Genomic DNA, 20884 nt, shown 5'->3' on the forward strand with positions numbered 1-20884 from the left:
CTCATATGAGCTAGCCCCTGCCTACCTCTCTTGCCGTACCTTCCATCCTTCCCCTGTACCCTCAGCAACAGCTACATAGGAGTACTTGCCTGAGCATACCTAGTTCTCACTCTCGTGTCCATATGCACAGACCCTCTGTATGCAATTATTTCCTTACCCTTTTTCCTTTACATACTCTACCAGCAAAGCACCTTATAGCTTCCACCCATCCCTCAAGAACCAGCTCACTCAGCTCCCCAGACTCCCCAGTGGGTGGTCTTCCCCTAATATCATCATGCCTGCAACTCTATCATAGCAATCTTCATAGTCCATTACAACCATTCATTTACTCACCTGTCTTCTTTCTCTAGACTGGGATTTCTTGAGAGTAGAGTGTGTGCCTTGAATGTCTGAATTTCCAGCCACCATGCTCTGTGGCACCGGGTAGGCACTCAATGAATACGAATGAATAAGCGAATGTACAGAGGCATGTGTATTCTGAGATAGCAGGGCCCAGTCGTTAATATTGTCTTTTCTCTCCTAGGTTTCTGATTCATCAAACCCATTTCTTAATCGAATGCTCAACAGAGATACTATCACAAGAATAACATATAAAAGTAAGTTTGGTTTGATTTCCTATACAGCAACTCTTCTGTAAAGGTTAGTCCTGTCTGGAGGCAGAAAGCCAGAACTGATGATCTCAGAGGGGAGGGCCTCTTCCAGCTTCATGATCCTCTAATTCTCTAGAAAGTCACTCTGGAGAGTCAGGGTTGGCTAAGAAGCAGCTCATTTCAAAAGGACGTCCCCGGGGTGCCTTTGTCATCCACGCCTGTCTAAGGCGATAATGATTATTATGATGATGGTCATCGTTATCCCATGGATTGGTAATGAGCTGGGGGGCTCTACTAGCTGACAAACTCTGCCATATCAGCTGGCCACATTTGGGGCTTTGCCAATTATATGATTGAAAAAGCATTCACCAGGTAGTTTGGCTCCAACCTCAACATTTCCAGAGCTGGACCAAATCTCCTTCTCTGTGTCTCTGGGTCCCTTTTCAGACTGGGGCATCTTTCTGCATTGCTGTATGTGCTCTACTTCTCTAGAGGACTTTGTCCATTTCTTTGGGTTTCCAGAGGGTTTTATCCCCAGAATCCTTAAGCAGAAAAACGAGAACTGTGCAAAGTTGCAGGGGGTAGAAGGAAAAAGGGGCTATTTCTCCCAAAGCAATCCCAGAATTTGGGAAGAGTAACAGCTCACGACAAGAGATGAAAAAAGTATTATAGAAAAAGAAAGTATTTTTTTAACTAATTAGGAGGGAGCAGGTAAGTGGGATTCAAGTCCCAACAAGGAGCCTCTTCCATGTTAACTCTGTTTCTTCATCTGTAAAGTGAAGAAATTGAACTCCCAGTTTCTCGGGTCCTTCTGGGTCTGGGATTTTTGAATTAAGCAACAAGTAAATAATGAATTCACCAAAGTAAAAAGCAGCATGCCAACATTCTTAGACCCACATGCCCTCAGAGTCCCCTTCCGCCAAGCGAGGAGCTCAGCTGTGCCTGCTGCTTCTGCTTCCAGTGGCAATGGGGAAAAGACAGAGTGAATGCTTTCAGGTCTCCCCTTGGACTGCCAGAGGGGGAGTATGGAAAACATTGCTTCATTTATTCATTCAGAAAACATTTTCTGCACCTCTGCCCCTGACAGACACCAGGCGAGGCTCCCCAAACGTAAAGATGGCCTGACCCCAGCCCTCCCCACAAGGTGCTCACTCCTGAGTCACTTCCATATGAAAAGGATGGGGTGTAGGGCGGTGAATGAACTTGGAGAATCCCAGGGCACCTAAATGGACATCACCTGAAAGAATGAGTTGTCTCCAAGACCATCCCACACTTCCTCAGCAGAGCCCCTGTGGAGTCCTCTCTAGATGCCCACTCGGGTCACTCCTCCGGAGAAGGCATTTCTGTCTCCAGTGCAAATAGCACATTTTTAACTGCCCATAAAATATTATTAGTCTTTTAACTTTTTTGATTAAAAAAGCATGAAAATTAAATAAAATGTTTTTCAATCATCTCAAATTTGCAGTGTAGAGACCATGAAAAACCATGAAATTACACATTAAGCCCCAACACCCACTCTAACCAATTGCCAGCTGCAGAGTCCATCATTAGCGGGACTTTCCTCCCCACCCCACCCCCAACCCGGGTCTCATGCCTATTAAGTGGCATGGTTGCTGCCGAAAATGAAAGCACCCACAGGGGTCCATGCCACAGAAGGGTGGCCTTCCTCAGGAACAGGTACCAGTTCTGGGGCAAACAAGGGGCTGGAGAGCCAGTGGGACAGGTCTCGTTGGGACCAATGGAGGATGGCCACGTTGAGGCTGAGGAAAATTTCAGCTACATCTCTTTGGAATGAAGCATCCCCGCTGACTGCCGCCCCATCAGCTTCCTGGGAACCGAGAAGGATGCACTTCGGCCATAGCTGAAGTGGGTTAGCAGTGGGAAAACCCAAGACTGTCCTTCAGCTATTCTCTCACTCACGCCACAAATCCTTACTGAGAGGGTCCTAGGTGCCATGAGAAAGATCAATAGAACACTTTCTCGGTCCACCAGGTCCTCACTCGCTAGGCGGAGAGACAGATCGTAGGGCACCGTAGACATTTTTGTAACAAGCACAGTGTGAAAAATCTAAAGAGAAATCTTTGGGATCACAGAAAATCTGCTTAGAACACATGGCAAGGTTGCACAAAGCAGGTGCCATGTCAATAAGGACTGAATAGATGAATGACTATTTTCTGGGGAAAGAGAGACGTGAGCAGAGGAGGAGTGGGGGAAGGGGAAGAAGGAGGAAGGCAGGCCGGAAGGAGGGAAAAAGAGAAGGAAGGAAGGAGGACATTCCAAGCACAGAGAGCGCCATCCAAAGTGAGGAGAGCATACAAGGACTGTGAAGAGCACAGAGGGAGAAACACTCCCTTCCACAGCGTTCGTTGCAGTGTCCATAGTATATACAATGAACATGCGTAGGGCCTGAATTAATGGAGGCATGAGTGGCCCCTGCCATAGCAGTGACAGGGACAGAGGGAGTGACAGGAAATGTGGTTTGGGTCTTGAGGGGTCCTGATGCCTTCCAAGGAGTCTAGGCAGAAGACCAATTTGAAGAAATTACCCTAGAAATGCAAATAGAAGGGAGTGGGAACAGCCGTTCTCCTTCAGTCCCTCATAATCTATCTGTCATGGCCAAGGAAAAATGGAATGAAAGCAAGGTAAAGAGACCCCACGTGGGGAGCAGTAACGGCTTGAGGCCTCCTAATGACAGACATTTGTGCTCTTAAACTCTGGGCAATCATGGAGGTGTTCCCCAGCAGCAGCTTTATCACAGCCACAGGGATAATGATGGCCCTACCAGTGGGAATGGCCTCGACACCACTACGCCCAGGACACTGTGGCCGAAAGGGACTGATTTGCTCAGCGGGAGAGCACCAGCATTCTTCCATCTGCTCAAGTCCCTGAGGCAGCCAGCCTGTGGAAGATTGGCCTGGTGGCAAGGGGAGGGGGTTCTGAAACGGGAATCATTCACTCGTAAGCAGCCTGTGGGTGGGAAACACAAGCCCAGAAGCCTCCGCAGGGGCTCTGGAGACATGATGGCATTAGCCCCCGGAGTGCCGGGGGAGACAACACAACCTGCTCAGGGACATCCATCAGAGTCTCCTGCTTCCATACTTCTGAGTGAGATGGAAGGAAAATGATCCCTGCCCCCACGTCCACCCAACCACATTACCCGGGGACACCTGACCTCGACCCCCAGCCACTCTGCTGCTCCCCAGAACCACTTCAACTTACCCTCTCACTCAGATGTGGCACCCACTCTGCAGCGTGGGCACCCAGCTGGTGAAAGTACCCACCTTCAAAGTGGGTCTGATTGCCGTCCCAGTTTACATCTGAGGAAACCAAAGAAGTGAAGCGATGTGGCAGGGACACCCATTTAGTAAGTAGCTGTATAAGTCAGCAACTTCTGCATAATGAACAAGCATTCCACAAGAAGCACTGATTTCTCCCATCGCAGCTGCAGGCCTGCAGGTCAGCAAGGGCAGCTTGGCTCCACATGGCCCTTCTTTTATGGGATCAGGATAGATACCTTGGCAAGTATTTCTCATGGTGGAGGTCAGAAATATGTGATGTTCCTTAAGGCTTACACTTGAAACTCACAAACCATCACTTCTATCCACTTTCAACTGGCCAAAACAAGAGACATGGCCAAGCCAACATCAAAATCCACCCGTGGAGGTCAGGATGAGAAGGAAGTGAACACTTCCTAAACAAAAATCTAGACTTTCATAGTGAGAGAGCAAGGATTCAAACACAGGTCCTCCTGGGAACTTTTCTATGCCCTCGTCTTCCCATGATGCTTCCTCTCTAGGGATGGAGAAAACCTTAGCTCTGAGATCTTAAACCTAGTTGTAATGATGGTACTTTTGCATTGCATGAAACTGGGCAGCATGTTTTTTTTCTTAATTCTAACTTTGGTTCAGTTTCGAGAGCCATCTCCTTGCTTTTTGCATTTGTTTCCACTTGGAAGGGACAGAAACTAACCACAGAACTTATGGGCACGTTCAAAGTTCTTGTTCATCCCATCCCAAGCTTTGGGCAACTCCTGCCTGTGCCATGGCATGGGAACACTGGTGGAAATCAGCATCATGCAGAAGGACACCGTAGCACTACCTTCATTAGCACACAGTTACCCAAGAATATGTAGGCTTTTGTTCCAGATGGGTCAGTCCTCCCCATCGATCTTTCTCTTGGAGGCCATTATAATGAGAAATCAGTCTAAGACCTTGAGCAGAGAGTGACATGATCTGCTGACAAGGATCATTCTGGTTACATATTTGGAAAGAGACTGTAGAGGGACTAGGGTCAATGCTGGGAGATAATTGCAACCATCCAAATGATTCAACAATGTCAGTCATGATCCCAGGCCAATGCGAAGGGGATGGTGAGGAATGATTAGGTATATTTTGAAGGAGAGCCATGATAGGCTGGATTTACATTGTGAGAAAAAGAGAGAAGTCAGGGATGACTGTACAGCCTTTAGCCTAAGCACCTGGAGGGAAGACATTCCCATCAGTGGAGTTGGGGAAGGCTGTGATGAAGCCTATTAGTGGGTAGGAAAGGGAATCAGAAGTTTCAAACGTGGTAAGCTTAAAATGTCTATTGGGCATCCAAGAAGAGGTGAGGAGTGGGCAGTTCAATACACAAGTCTGGATTTCAGGAGAGAGAATGGCAGATATAAATGTGGAAGTCATTGGGATCCAGATGGCATTTAAACCTGGGTGAAATCATGAGTGAGAATAAATAGAGGAGAGAGGCGGGACATGGCCTCATGACTTAGGATTGCAAATCATTTCTAAAGATATCTTTTAAATCCCACCCTGGAAGAGGCTCTTGCATGTCTGTCTCATCAGCTAGCTGGAAAGGTTCCCGTTGAGTGGGAACAAGTATGGAAGTGTGGGGCAGAATGACCACAAAACGGCAACTAGTAGGTACGCAGTCCATTGCTTGAGTTGGTCACAAACTAGAGGACTAGGAGAAAAAGGAATTGGCAAAATCATTCTATTGAGCCAGTTAAGAAAATCAATGCCAGGGAATCCGTAAAAGAAAAGATGGAGAATCTTGCCAAAAGGACTGGAAATTTTGGAAGCCAAATACCACGGTGGTGAAACCATGATACTTACGGAAAGCAGTGTGTTCTAGCGAAGAGAGATGGAATGTAGCAGACCTGGGCTCCCGGCTCTACCACTTCCTTGGTTGTGTGACTTCAGGCAAGTTTCTTACTGACTCTGAAGTCATGATTTCCTCATCAGTAAAATGAAGATAATTACTCTGATGTTGAGGGTTGGGGTCAGGATTAAGCAAGACAATCAGTCCATGGCCTAGACAATGACTGGTATAAACGAAGTACATTACTTTGGGTGTTCCTAAATTGTCCAAAGGTACATGGCGGTCAAATCCAGCTTCCTGAAGGGTGGGAGATAGGTCACCAAAATGCCAAATAAAAAACTATGTTCTCGGCGAATGCAATCCTGGGCACACAATATGACTTACTTTAAATGACGCCCAGTTCCTGTCTATGAAGCCATGCAGCAGCTAGTAATGGCGTAGAGAGGTTCTACTTTCCTTGGAAGCTTAGCTTTTACATGTCTGAACAAACCTTATAAAACACTCTCACGAACCAGGACCGACAATGGAAAAGACCAGCCAGAATTAATTTCAGACTGAATTTAGAAAGTCTTCTAAAGAAAATCCATTTTATTAAAGTTAAATTCCCCTTCAATAGACTGAGGGTCAAGACTGAAATCACGACATTGAAAAATGGATTCTCTGAATGGATTTTCTGGAGGAGATATCAGTAATTTACTCGAAGTATTTTAATTTTTTAATGTGGTATATTGCAAGAATGCCAATATCCCTCCATTCTCCTTGTGTTATTTAATTAGCACCTGCAGAGCTCCAATTGCATAAAGGGTAACGTTCTTATCATGTTACTATCCACCTGATTTCACCGAGCTGACGTTATTTCTTTTTAAGAGAGATTTTATGATATTTTCAAGGGTGAAACCAGTAACTAATGGAGTGCAAAGAGCCTTCTTAAATGCGGAACAGGGAGTAGTTAATAAAACATTACCTACAAATGAAGGCTTTCTTCTGATGTCCTAGCACAGTGTATCATTTCGGGGACTTCGTTCCCTTTCAATTTCGCATACTCCGTTCATTTCACTGATTGTAGATACAGTGGTGAACTTCAGCCCAGAAGGAATCCGAAAGATCCCAGAGTCCAAATTTAAAAAGATCCTGCTATTGTCTTAAAATATTCCCTCCAGGGAAATAAAAAAGATACACAACCAAAGGCACTCGGAGGAGAGATTTTTTTTTTTTAAAGATTTTATTTAGTTATTTGACAGAGAGAGATCACAAAGCAGGCAGAGAGGCAGGCAGAGAGAGAGGAGGAAGCAGGCTCCCCGCCGAGCAGAGAGCCCGACGCGGGGCTCGATCCCAGGACCCCGAGATCACGACCCGAGCCGAAGGCAGTGGCCCAACCCACTGAGCCACCCAGGCGCCCCTGGAGGAGAGATTTTAAACGTGTTTTTTTACACACAGTATGAGCCCCTTAAAACATTTTTTTTTTTCTGTCTTGCCTCGTTATAACTTTGATTTGGTCCCCTGCCCTGACCCCAGCTAAAAGCAAGGAGAGAGCGACTTGTACCTCTCAGGTCCTTGGGAAGCCTTCTGGGCTCCTGCTCCTCAGAGGGCGGTGGTGTTGGGTGTGACCAAGTATACCCAGGAGTTTAAGCACATTGTTTCTGGTGCCTTTCTCTGTGCTTAATTGAACTTGTACTTTCATTTCAAAAGAATGGCTTTGGAAATGTTTTTCAGGGAATGAGAAATGCAGCAACCATTTGCCATGTTGCAATCTAAGTAGAAACTCCGGGAAATGAGGGACAGGAAAGGGGGCGGGGGGCTTCCCTCCACAACTCCAATTCTCGGTGGGGGGGAGGTCCTATTTTTCACCAGAGGTTGGTATACAACAACAAAAAATCATATTACTTTATTCTTTGGTAATTGCCTTTCTTCAATTCACTCGGATTTGCCTCAGATTACAAAAGGAAATGTCATTCTATATGAGAAAATTGCCAAATAGTTCCTTATTGATCAGAAGCCAGCCCGGTATCGATCTCTGGAAACGCCATGTCTTTTGCTTGTTGGTACCACTCTCTCCGAATGGGAACTTCATAAGCAGGGCGCCAGGCGATGTTAAATCCACATAAGTAAACATGACACACTTAACAGAGTCTGTCATTGAAGCTCAGACAGAGGGAAGGATTCTCCCACTATTTAGTCCTAGGCGTGTCATCATAGTACATTTTTCTTTTTTTCTTTTTTTAAAGATTTTTATTTTATATATTTATTTGACAGACAGAGATCACAAGTAGGCAGGAAGGCAGGCAGAGAGAATGAGAGGAGGAAGCAGGCTCCCCGCAGAGCAGAGAGCCCAACGCGGGGCTCGATCCCAGGACTCTGGGATCATGACCTGAGCTGAAGGCAGAGGCTTTAACCCACTGAGCCATCCAGGTGCCCCAGTACATTTTTCTTATTAAAAAATGAAAGGAAGAAATGGGGCACTTGGATGGCTCAGTGGGTTAAGTGTCTGCCCTTGGCTCAAATCATGATCCCAAAGTCCTGGAATCGAGTCCCACATTTCGGGCTCTTTGCTCAGTGGGAGTCTACTTCTCCCCCTGCCCCTCCCCCTGCTTATTCTCTCTTTCTCTCTCCCTCTCTCTCTCACTCTCTTTGTCAAATAAATAAATAAAATCTTTAGGAAAAAAAAAAAAAAGAAGGAAAAACTCAGCATGAGAGTTGTATCCACCCCTGAGAACTCAGTATAAGATAAATCACAGATTTGGTAAAAGCATGTCGTAAAATTAAGAGCACATCTGTCAACTTCTCCACTCATTTCAAAGAACAAAATCGGGCTACGAACTGCAGGTAACTGATCTCTCCCTAGCGATTCTCCCAGGGGCCTTCCTGTACTATAGAGATGTAGCTGATGCATAAAGAATCACAGAAGTTGGACCGACCGAGGATAGATGCGTCTACAGAAGCTTGTTTATGTTGAAGGATGTTTGGCGGTCCAGGGACTGTTTCCGCCTGAAGATGACTTGAGCAATTTTCCAGCATAGTAGTCTGGTGCCCACAGTAAGAGGTCATGGGACTTAGCCACCAAGGAAGAAGTTCCTGGCAAAGCTACAAGTGGCACTGAAACTCGAATAAGGATTCATGCTTGAAGTCCAGGGCTTTGCCCCCTCTGAGCTACATTCTCATATGACGTTTGGATAGACAGAAGTTAGGTGGATGGAAAGATGGTAAGAAAAGACAAGGCAGAAAAATGGGGGGGGGGTAGAAAGAAAGAAAATCTTTATTTTTTTAATAAAGATTTTATTTATTTATTTGACAGAGGGAAACACAGTGAGAGAGGGGACACAAGCAGGTGGAGGGAGAAGGAGAGGGAGAAGCAGGCTTCCCACTGAGCAGGGAGCCCGATGCTGGGCTCGATCCCAGGACCCTGGGATCATGATCCAGGCCAAAGGCAGACGTTCAACCCAGGTGCCCCAGAAAACCTCTCTTTAAACATGAAAATTTATTTGAACTTCTTCCATCGCTTCCTTTCAGTAAATATCCTTAATCCAAACAGACCACCCCACTGGTCTCTGAAATTCCTCTCAACTCTGTATCTCTCCATCCACAAACAACTCTGACCTCTAGATCTTTGCCGTTCTTACTGATGAGTACACGGACCCATGAGGGTTCGGTGAGCAGAACCCACCACCAAGTGCATTCGTTCTTAGGCTCCTTTCTGTCTCAGGGCCCAGAGGATAACGGTGACATGTACACACTGATGGTTTTCTGCCAGCTGCTGCATAGACAGAGGGAGCGGGCGATTGTTTGTTCCTGAGCTGATCAGCCCTGGAATGCACCGCAGCGTTCCTTGACCCGAGGGCTGGAAACTGCGGGGTTTGTCCATATTCTTTTCTCAGCTTCCATGGCCTTTATCCCACCAAATGCACCAAGCAAGTCTCTGTGGGGAGAACAGAGGATGTAAACAGGTAGCCTGTGGTTCTCAATTTCCAATCCCTAGAAGCTGGAACACTGACTTAACGGCAGCCCGAGGCAGAGTGGGGGGAGTCGTGGGGATAAACATGACATGTTAAATGCACGCTGATGTCAGGAATGTAAATACAGTAGTGTAAACAGATGTGTTTGGTGTGGGAACACGGTGATGCCAGACGGAGACAGGCAGCAGTCTCACTCCTGCCCTGATATCTTGGGTGGGGTGCCCTATTTGGGGGGGAGGGGTGGGCAGCATGTATTTAAGCTAGGGGTACGGACTGGAGCCTCAGAAATCTTTCTCCATCATCTGAAGAATGATGCTGCCTCTTCCTCCTTGAGCCTCTGCCCAGCACCATCAGCAGGTGGAGCTGTGGGGCAGAAACTGTTTTACCGATTCCTCCAGTGTTCCTTGAGCACCCACTATGTGGTGGGCCCCGTGCCGACACCTGGGGATGCCGAGGTCAAAGACAGAAGCTGTTCTCCCAAAGGCTTACAGGGTGGCGGGGACATTTAAATAGAGTAATTATTGGCAGTGACTCAATAAATACAGTGACAAAGGAAGGCCCTAACCCAGCTGGGGAGCACCAGGAGACCTCAGGGAGCTCAAGCAGTGCTTATCCCAGGGAAGAGGTCATCCTGGGCAAGGAAGGGGGGGTTGTGACATCAGTGCTGCCCAGTGCCGTATGCCAGATCCTGTGCCAGGTGCAGATCTTCCTTGACTTACCGTAGGGTTCTGTTCGATAAACCCATTGTAAGTTGAAAACATCCTAGTGGCAAACATCACAGCTCAGCCTGGCTGACCTCACGCGTGTTCGCGGAACCCTTATGCTCACCTGCAGTGGGGCAAATCATCTAACACGCAAGCTATTTTATAATAAAGCATTGGTTATCTCATGCAATTTATTGAATACTGCGCTGAAAGTGGGAAACTGAATGTAGATGGTTGTGTGTGCGTACAGAACGGCGGGAGGTTCCAGGCCGTTGACCCCCCACACTCCGGGGGCTGACAGGGAGCCTCAGCTGGCTGCCCGACATCCTAGGGGTCCTAGAGGACAGCTGGCCTGGGAAAAGGTCCAAATTCACAATGTGGAGTATGATTTCTACTGAAGGAGGATGGCTTTCACACCAATATAAAGTTGAAAAATCGTAAATGGAACCATCCTAAGTTGGGGACCATCTGCACTGGAAAACTGTGGTCTTATTTGTTCTTCAAACAGCTCAGAGGCAAGGACTCTGTCTCAGTTCCTTCAGGCTGCATTCCTAAACTACCACTGATGGGTGCCGTACAAGCTACAGAAAGTTACTTCTGACCATTCTAGAGGCTGAAATTCTGAGATCAGGGTGCCGGCGCGGCCGGGGTCTGGCAAGGGCCCTCTGCTGGGTCGCGGAAATCTTCTTGCCTCTTCGCAAGGACGAAGGGGTGAGAATGCTCTCTGTGGTCCCTTTTACAAGGGCACTAATCCCGTCTGAGAGGGCTCCATCCTCTCGATCTAATGATCTCCCCAGAGCCCTTCCTCCTAATACTATCACATCAGGGGTTAGGACTTCAAAATATGAATTTTAGGGGGACACATGCATTCAGTTCTATGACTACCCAACCACCTGCATACTACAGATGTGGAAACTGAGGCTCACACGGTTACCTGCACATCCAAGGTCACATGGAAGGGGAGCAGCCCCATCAGCATTCGAACTCAGGTCTGAGTCCAGTGCTCACACTTTTCACACTGGGTCTTTCTAAGTTCTGGAGCGTGAGGAAATAAAAAAGACAGAAAGGTGGGGCACTTGGCTGGCTCAGTCCGTGGAGCACGTAATTCTTGATCTGGGGGTTGTGAGTTCGAGCCCCATGTTGGGTGTAGAGATGACTTAAAAATAAAATCTTTTAAAAGAAGAAGAAGGAGAAGGAGAAGGAAGGAAGGAAGGAAGGAAGGAAGGAAGGAAGGAAGGAAGAAAGAAAAGAAGGAGAAGAAGGAGAAGGAGAAGAAGAAGAAGGAGGAGGAGGAGGAGGAGGAGAAGAAGAAGAAGAAGAAGAAGAAGAGCAAATGGTGAAGTGGAAATCTGCAAGATTCATGGAAAGAACCAAGTGGCAAATAAGGATCGTGGGAGGCTAAGACGGCCCTCAAGCTGCCCGAGTTCTTGAACGGAGTGTTGCATCTCTCAGGGGACATGGGTGAAGAGGAACCTCCTGGCAGGAAACCAGCAGATGGAGTCGGGGACATGGACGCAACAGTGTTTTGGAAGCACGCTGTCACCCTGCTGTGTGGGTTACATCCCGGAACATAACGTCTTGCTCCTCGCCTGCCCCCCAACACACATACACACAAATACACCCCAACACTTGCCTTGAGCCTAGATGCAGTGCAGAGGCTGCTTCTGGTTCCAGAGAAACATAAATGTTATTTTCCTTTATCCCAGCCACACCGGGAAAGCCCCTCGTTCCACCACCTCCTTCCTTCCCTCCTCCCCACCGCCCCAAATAAAATAAAATACAGTAATTGCCGCACACCAGAGTACCCAATATGCTCTGCGTGCAAGCTTGGTTAAACAAATCACATTGACCTTTCGTAACGATGAGCGGAATGCTTCCTTCTCTCCTCCCGTATGTTCCTCTTTGGGCCAAACCGCCGACCAGGACAGGCACCATTAAGTGCAGATCTGATCGTGCTCCCCTGGTCTAAACCCTTCAGTGGCTCTGCATTGCCTGCGGGAGGAAGCCCCAACGCCCAGCAGCACAGAGTAGGATGTCCCCGGTGTGGCCTGTGCCCTCCCTGGCCTCATTTTGCACAACACCCCCCCCCCCCCCCCCCCGACCCCTGCAGTTCCCGGCACTCCCGACCCTCAGCCAGTGTGCCTCTCTCCCTCCATCCTCAGTTCTTTCCCTAGCAGGAATGTCTACAGTGCCCTTGACAGCCACCCTGCTGCCAGCTACACACTGATGACCTCCTGTCGTTCAAAATGCAGCTCAGACCAGCTCCTCGATGAATACTCTCCAGAGTCCCCACCCCCAGGCAGAAGTGACCACCTCTCCCTGTTCCCAGCACAGATCTATGTCGCCATCGCTGTGGTTCCTTGCTGCACTCACTTAACGACATCGTGCTCACTCACTCTGTAGCTCAGTGCTTGATGCGTATTAGGGGCTTAAGAAACAGAGCTACGGGATGGCGCTTCAACGGAAACGGATTGTGTTGACGCCCGGATGGGACTCCCTAGGAGCGTCCCATCAGTGCGTGCTCTGGACGTTGTGGCCTTGTAGGAAAGCATCTGCCCCCACAGGCCAGAGTCCAGACCCTCAGGGCAGCCATTGTCTCGTCACCGTGTCTCTTCTGGGCTTGTCCGGAGTCCATGGTGTTCAGATGGGAGGGTGGACACATTTCAATGCAAAGTGAAAGTCTTTTCTCCTAGGGTTAGCCTCCAGATCCAGCCGGACCACTCTGTCCGTCTCATGGTCATGCTGTGGACATAGCTCTGGAGACGTTAGGGCCCCCCCCCACCGGGGTTGTCAGAGGCCAGGAGGAGCAGTTGTGGGGGGAAGCAGGCAGACAGTGGTCTTATTTACATCATTCCAAACCACTGAATCAGTTGATTGGTTCTTAATTCTGTTGATGAGGGAAGGAGCCCTGAAATTCAAGTACCCTTGGCAGAGATGACTCTTTTTTATCGGAGAAAATTGAGTGACCAATTTCTGGAGGAAGTGATGGGAAAGGAAGGAGACTTTTGCCCAGGAAAATGGGTGAGCCTCCCTGATGCTCAGGATCCGAAGGGAGGAACAGGCCTGGCCGAGGCGTACTCATCACCACCTGATAGGAGAGGCCACATTCATTTATGTGGCTGGTTTTGTGTGTCTCACTAGAGTGAGGGTGGGCACCGCATCTACCTTGTTCACTGCTCTCTTCCCAGACCCTCCCTAACCCCATGCCCAACACCAGCTGGTGCTTATCCAACACGTGTTGAGTGAATGAGTGACTTTGGTCTGGAAGTCAGGAGAGCTGAATTCCGGTTTCTGCTCTGTAGTCCCCAGCCAGCTCTGAGACATTAGGGAGGTTACTGTGCCTCTCTGATCTTGTCAATGGAGATGTTATTATCTGCCTGACCAGTCTTAGAGGTCATTGTGAGGTTCTAGCTGTATGTGAAAGTCCCTTATTGTACCCTCATACGTGCACAGTCCTAAACCTGAGAGGTTATGTCAACCACTGAAGAAGTTAGTCCTTTTCCATTGGGAGTTGGAGACATGGATGAGAGAATCCAAGAGGACTGGAGGAGATAGGCTCTTCCCTCCACCTGCCAGTCATTGGGTTCCCCTGGCCTCCCAGACCAGCCACAGCGGTGGACACTCATGATCTGGAATTACTGGGATACAGAGGGCAACAGAAGCCATGGAGGTAGATGGGCTGCTCACTGAAGAGTGAGGAAGGAAAAAAAAAGCCTTGGACTTGTCCCTTGCTTGTCTCCACTGAGAGAAGCAGGTGGAGAATCAGGAGCCAGCAACAGAACCTGAGAAAGAATGGCCAGAAAATTAGGAATACCAGGCATGGCATTTTAGAAGCCAGGAGAAGAGAGGAAGGGTGTGCAGAGAGAAGGAGAGGGATCCTACAGAGAGGAGGAGGGTGAGAGACATTCACTGGAATTTGTGGGTGTTTGAAAACTTCAGTATGTTACAGCGTTCACAAAGGTATAACCCATGCACTGAGTTTAAAAATCAGAATGAAATAAATCAAAATGCTCGTGGCCACTGCTTCAGATGACTGAGGTATTGATTATCTTCTTGTTATCTCTCTTTTCTCCATATAATCCGATATGTACTTATGTCAGTTTTGTAATTGAAAAAGCATACTTAATAGTAAAATACATATGAATGGGACTACCTCAAATAGGCATAAAAAGGGAAAAGGCTATGTGCATGGGTGCGATAGGGAAGAGACTGACAAAAATTGAAAGTTATTGGACTTAACTGTTGAATCTCATGATAGATTTGGCCTGATTTGCTTTTTTTTTTCCTGAAAGTGTTTTCTTAATGTTCTTTTAATTAAGCAAAGGGAGTAAATGAGAATGGCGACCAGGCAATGTTTCAGTTGGCCCTGAAGTCTTTAACTGTGTATTTCATTATGACCGTAATGCTATGGTTCTCGGTCTCAGGGACCACAAGCAAGGACTTGGGTCATTCTTGTGGCCTCACCAATATTCGGTGCCCCATCCTGCTGGAGAAATGTTCCTCCTTGAATCCCTGATGTCAGCCTTGGCCGTGTTACCTCTTTGGCTACCAAAACGTGAGCAGAAGTGACAGGTGCCCCTTCTGGGATGGGAGAGCTAAGAGCCAACATACGCTTCATCTTAGTTGCTTTCTATCATTGCTACTCATAAGGGTCTAGATGGCAGCTGCTCCCAGGGCCTGAGTCCCAGATTGTGGACAGCAGTGACAATGGAGGAAGCTCCCTCTATTTCAACTTAGGGTGAAAGTGTATGTGAGCAAGAGATAAGCTTCTGTTGTTGAAAATAACTGTGATCGGGGGAGGAGGGCTGCTCGTTTTTGTCGCCTATCCTGGCAGATACGGTCTTCTGAAATCTGAAAAGAAAAAGAAACGATCAGCCATCCCAGCTTGTTCTCAAGAAACCTAACTCTTAACGTCTTTCTGATTTCCTTCTCTAGATGATGCATATTTACTACAGGGACTTAATATAGAGGAACTATATCCAGAGACCTCTAGTTTCATTACGTATGACGGGTCAATGACTATCCCACCCTGCTATGAGACGGCAAGTTGGATAATAATGAACAAACCCGTCTATATAACCAGGATGCAGGTGAGCCCTTCTGCAGTCTTTCAGCTAATGGGGAAGACGGCGTCAAGCCCGGCTGGGTTTATGGAGGGCCTGTTGATGAGTTTGCTAGGACTGCTTTGACAGAGTGTAACATAAACTCCTGGCTTACACGACAGAAACGTACTGCTTCACAGCTCTGGAAGCTACAAATCCAAGATTAAGGAGTCAGCAGGGTTGGCCCCTTCTGAGGGATGTACGGAAGAATCTGCCCCCCACCTGTCCTTCTGGTGGTGGCTGGGAATCTTCGGTGTTCCTTGGTTCCTAGAAGCACTGCCCACCCTGCCTTCATCTTGACCTGGCATTCTTCCCCTGCCCAAATCCCCTTTTTTATAAGGACACCTGTGTCACCCTGAATTAGAGCCCACCCTAATGACCTCATCTTAACTAATTACATTAGTTATGTGATATACCCTATTTCCAAATCAGGTCAGATTCTGGGATACTAGGGAGTTAGGACTTCAATTTATGAATTCTGGAGGTCCACAACTGAAATCACCACACCTAGGTTTGAAAACCAGCATCTCGGGGCACCTGGGTAGCTCAGTGGGTTAAAATCTCTGCCTTCAGGTCAGGTCATGATCCTAGGGTCCTGGGATCGAGCCCCGCATCAGGCTGTCTGCTTGGCGGGGAACCTGCTTCCTCCTCTCTCTCCCTGCCTACTTGTGATCTCTGTCAAATAAATAAACAAGATCTGTAAATTAAAAAAAAAAAAAGAAAAGAAAAGAAAACCAGCATCTGAAATGGCTTAGCATGGATGAGTTATAGAAGCATCCCACATGTCTGAATGAGAAAAGACAGCAAGGTCAGCTCCCAGAGTGTGCTCTGCAGTCGTTAGGTTCAAACAGCAAATGAGCAAAATGGATGGAGTGTCCAAATATATCTGAAAAAGAGAGATTTTTAAAAAGTTAAATAGGGGCAACAGGGTGACTCAGGTAATTAAGCGTCCAACTCTTGATCTCAGCCCAGATCTCGATCTCACAGTCGTTGAGTTCAAGCCTGGTACGGGGTTGGGCTCCATGCTGGGTATGGAGCCTACATAAAAAAATAAAATTTAAAAAGTTAAATAGATTTCCTTACTGGGAAACTTATCAGGGTCTTTAAATTGATCATACCTATGTCAGTCTCTAACGTCAGAGGATGTTGAGCATTTCACAAACTGTTGAAATGTGAAGTATTTTTAGAACATCTCACGGGACTCATATGCCCTTGAGCTACCTGAGAACTAGGTCTGAGCACTGGGTGCGAGCCTTGCCCCCGGCTCCCTGTGCACTCCCACAACCATCACCCCCCACTTATGTGAAATGAATGTGCCTCTCTTTTTATAACCAAGGGAGTTATGACACCCACTCTGGTTCCGGCATTCTACAGTCGTGTATAAAACTCAAAAGAAGAGGAGCAAAGGAATCAAAATCCAATCTCTTTTTCTTTTAAGATTTTATTTTATTTATTTGACAGAGATCACAAGTAGGCAGAGAGGCAGGCGGGGGGGGTGGTGTGGGAACAGGTTCCCTGCTGGGCAGAGAGCCCCATGCAGGGCTCGATCCCAGGACCCCGGGATCATGACCTGAGCCAAAGGCAGAGGCTTAACCCACTGAGCCACCCGGACACCCCAGAATCCAATCTCCTTGACAGGACAGTACTCACAACCCAACAACCTGAACCATTTGAAGGCTCCAACCCTATCTGTGTTTATTGGGATTCTTTTGGTGACAAGTGACCCCCTCCAGATCCTTACTTAGAAAAAAGGAGGTATTCAAGAGATATTGGGACATCTTATGGAAGTTGAGATCAGAAATCAATGTCGGGAAGTCATGAGAAGTCTGTCCTCTCCATTCTCTTTCTCTCCTCATTACACATTTGCTTTGTTCTTCTTTCCTGTTAGAGACAGGAAAGTCTTCCTTTGCTTTGCAGTCCTGGGCTGGAACATGGCAGAAAATGCTTTAGTACAGCCGCCTGGGCCCAATAGTCCCAGAAAAGGAACCACATTGATCCAGCTTCCTTTAGCTCTGACCCCTGGATCGACCACTACAGTGTGGATAACATCCATGTGGGGGAAATAGAATTCCCTGAATTATTGGAAGTTCTGGAACCATGAGGTGTCCGAGGGAAAAGGGACCCTGGAGAACAACTAGATGGATTTTCTGCTTCCACGGACGGCGCATTTGAGCTTAAGAGAGAGCAAAGGACTTGCTCAGAGACATGCATGACCTGGTGAGGTCGAAGCCAGGCTCGTTCCATGTACAGAGGCGCAGCAACCCGAGTCCATGAAACAGGGGTCTCTGCGGTGCTCACATGTCCCCCGTCCCAGGCAGCTAGGACCGCCTGGCTTGGGCACACTGTCCCACTCCCTCCCTAGTGCATTTAGGAGGGTATGTGGGACTCAGCTGTGTCTCTCTCCACAGATGCATTCCTTACGGCTGCTCAGCCAGAACCAGCCGTCTCAGATCTTTCTGAGCATGAGTGACAACTTCAGACCCGTGCAGCCACTCAACAACCGCTGTATCCGCACCAACATCAACTTCAGTTTACAGGGGAAGGACTGTCCCAACAACCGAGCCCAGAAGCTTCAGTATAGAGGTGGGTGCACTGGCGCAGAGGGCAACAGGCCCCAGCCGGGGAAGGCAGGGGGCGTCTCTTGTTACAATCGCGATCACAAATGACAGTGAGACCCCCACCCCCCCACCCAACCTTCCATTTGTATGGTGCTTTCCTGCTGGTGAAACCTCTGTATCATTGGAGATAAGCAGAGATAGAGACAGACAGGCAGAGATGGGGCTGGGGGAGGGGTGCCAAACCTTCAAATGCCTTCCCGGTCCACAGCATTAAAAAAAAAAAAAAAAAAAAAGGGGGGGGGGGAGGGAGGGAGGAAGGAAGCTTTATTGAAGCCCCCATTAGGATTAGGACAGCTGCCTGGGATACAGATTCTTCACAAGGAAGAAAGTACTCCCATGAAAGAATATTTGGTGTAGGGTTATATGCATTTTTCTGCATAAATAGTTACAAATCATTACACTGACATTGCAGAAAGTTGCAGACCTCTTCTTAAGCCTCTAGTATATTCAGCACCGTAGGACTCTAAACGGATGGGAGCCAGGGAGGTATTTTTCCTTTTTGTTCTTCTTTATGTTATTCTTTAAACTCCAGCTAGTTGACATACAGCATGATATCTGCTTTAGGTGTACAACATAGTGACACAGCACTGCCGCTCAGTACCTGGTGCTCAGCACGATGGGTGCACCCCTTCATCTCCACCACCTGGTTCACCCACCCTCCCTTACATCCGTGTGTTCTCTGTAGTTAGTCTGTTTCTTGGTTTGCCTCACTCTCTTTTTTTTTTCCTTTACTCGTTTGTTTTGTCACTTAAATTCCACATATGAGTGAAATCGTGTGGTATTTGTCTTTCTGTGACTGACTTGTTTTGCTTAGCGTAAGACAGCATTTTTATTGCCATTTTACCCAAGGGCCCAGGGAGGCTGATTTTCCAATGTTATCTGTTAGAACAGGACAGCACGAAGCATTCAAGCTTTTAGCTATGGGCACAATGGACTCCCACTCCCTTTCTCCCAAAAGGGGAGCATATACTTTGGATGCCGGGCCATTGGGATCCAATGAGGTAACACGTGTGAGCACATCTTCTTCCGGTGCTATGTCCCTAGAAGTGACAATTTTCCCTACTAAAGGAGACATTTAAGATGACTCCTGCCTCCTGTAACCCTCTTGTCCACACACAGCTGTCTTTTCCTACGCACGCTAAGTATCTCTTGATCATTCTGGTAAAATCTCAACATAGAAAGGAAGATGGAAGTAGAACGGAGTCATGGAATTCCTTCAACAAGGAATCCACACATCTGAGCTCCTGGCCTGGTTCTGTCATAACCAAGCCATGTAAACCCAGCCAAGTCATTTCCCCTCTGGACCTGGTTTCTTTCATGACAATCTCTATACTGTCTACTTCATGACTCGCAAGGAGCAAATGAGAGCCTGGATGGGGAAGCCCTTTGTAACAACAATGTGCCACCCAAATATGGGGGCTATGGACATTACCAGGCAGCTGCCCCTTTGTCCCCCACTTTATCTCTCCTGCTTCCCCTGCATCTCCTTCTTTCTTTTTTTCTCTGTCAGACACATGCAAAGTGTCAAAACTATAATCATCTGTTCCCTTCCTGCCAGAACTACCAGAAAAAGATGTCATTCATTGAGCCTTCCCTTTTTTCAACATGTAGTTATGATGAGCCTAGCCAGGCACTTAGCTAAGTGATAGGAATATAGTGGGGATGAAGACAGATAGGGCCCCCTCCATGCAGAGCTCACAGTCTAGAGCAGGGGTTGCAGAATTTTTCTATAAGGGGCAATTGGTAAACACTTTGGGCTTTTAAGTCATATAGTCTCTGCTACATTTTTATGTTGTAGAGTGAAAGCAACCATAGACAATATGAAAATTATTGGGTGTGGCCAATCCCCAAAAGCAGATCACAGGCTGTATTTGGTCTGTGGGCTGTCATCTGTCCCCTCATCTAAAGCACTGACATCCACTGGAACTTTCTACAACTCTGGAAATATTCTATATCTACATTGTTCAGTATATGGTCGCTACCAGCCACATGTGGCTGTCAGACATTTGAAGAGTGGCTAGTAAGCAACACAACTAAATTTTTAGTTTTCATTTTAATTAATTTGAATTTATGGTAGCCACCTGTGACCAGTAACAACCCTATGGGATGGGTTGGGCCTAGAGGTTTATGAGGAAGCAGAGTGGGTGGTTGGGACACATACACAGAATTTACAGAACTGTCCCGTCCCCTTTGGGACAGGCAGTGGTGTAGTACAGTGGCTGAAGAATATTGGGAAATTGACCAAACCTAGCTTTAAACCTTCACTCTGCCACTTGCCTGCTGCTTGCTGTGTCATCCTAGGCAAGTAAGCCCCCTATACTTTGTGCACATTAATTCAACTATGCCTTGTTTTGTGTTGTTTGTGTGTGTGTTTTCCTTTTTCTCTCCTTCCAGTAAATGAATGGCTCCTCAAGTAGGGAATGAGACCAAGAAGAATCTCAAGAAGAAATGCTACAACTTTGAATTGATGTAACCTAGAATGCCCCCCTCTTTCTTCTCTCTCCCTCTCTCCCTCAAGCCTCATTCACTCTTTGGATTGGCCCTTTCTTCATGAAAAGTATCTGCAAAACCATGGCAGAGGAACACGTCTCTTCCACACACTCAGAGACACACACACACGGGCACATATGCAAACATATCTACACATAGAAACACTCACATGGCCTCCAGGATGGGAAGTCAAGTTTCAGAAAATACAGGCTTGTTCAAAAGAGGTCTTAAAAGAAAACAACCAGTTAACCTGATTACAATTTTGATACTGTTTTCCTGAACTAATTAATCTACCCAATGAGACTTTTCAGCCTTTGTACATACAAAATTCTTCCA

The 20884-nt window shown here is 47.2% G+C and overlaps 1 protein-coding gene across 1 annotated transcript in view; it reads left to right on the forward strand.

Moving 5' to 3' along the window:
• The window catches only part of CA10 (carbonic anhydrase 10), a 491091-nt gene extending 470413 nt beyond the window's left edge, over window positions 1–20678 (forward strand). The window contains exons 6-9 of the mRNA XM_032872027.1: window positions 524–596; window positions 15274–15428; window positions 17849–18023; window positions 20453–20678. Of these exons, the coding sequence (XP_032727918.1) occupies window positions 524–596; window positions 15274–15428; window positions 17849–18023; window positions 20453–20475 (426 nt within the window). The 3' untranslated portion in view covers window positions 20476–20678. The remainder of the gene's footprint in view (window positions 1–523; window positions 597–15273; window positions 15429–17848; window positions 18024–20452) is intronic.
• Window positions 20679–20884: the final 206 nt, after the last annotated feature.

Source organism: Lontra canadensis, unplaced genomic scaffold (assembly GCF_010015895.1).
Source record: "Lontra canadensis isolate GAN:19392208 unplaced genomic scaffold, GSC_riverotter_1.0 scaffold43, whole genome shotgun sequence".
NCBI classification, from domain to species: domain Eukaryota; kingdom Metazoa; phylum Chordata; class Mammalia; order Carnivora; family Mustelidae; genus Lontra; species Lontra canadensis.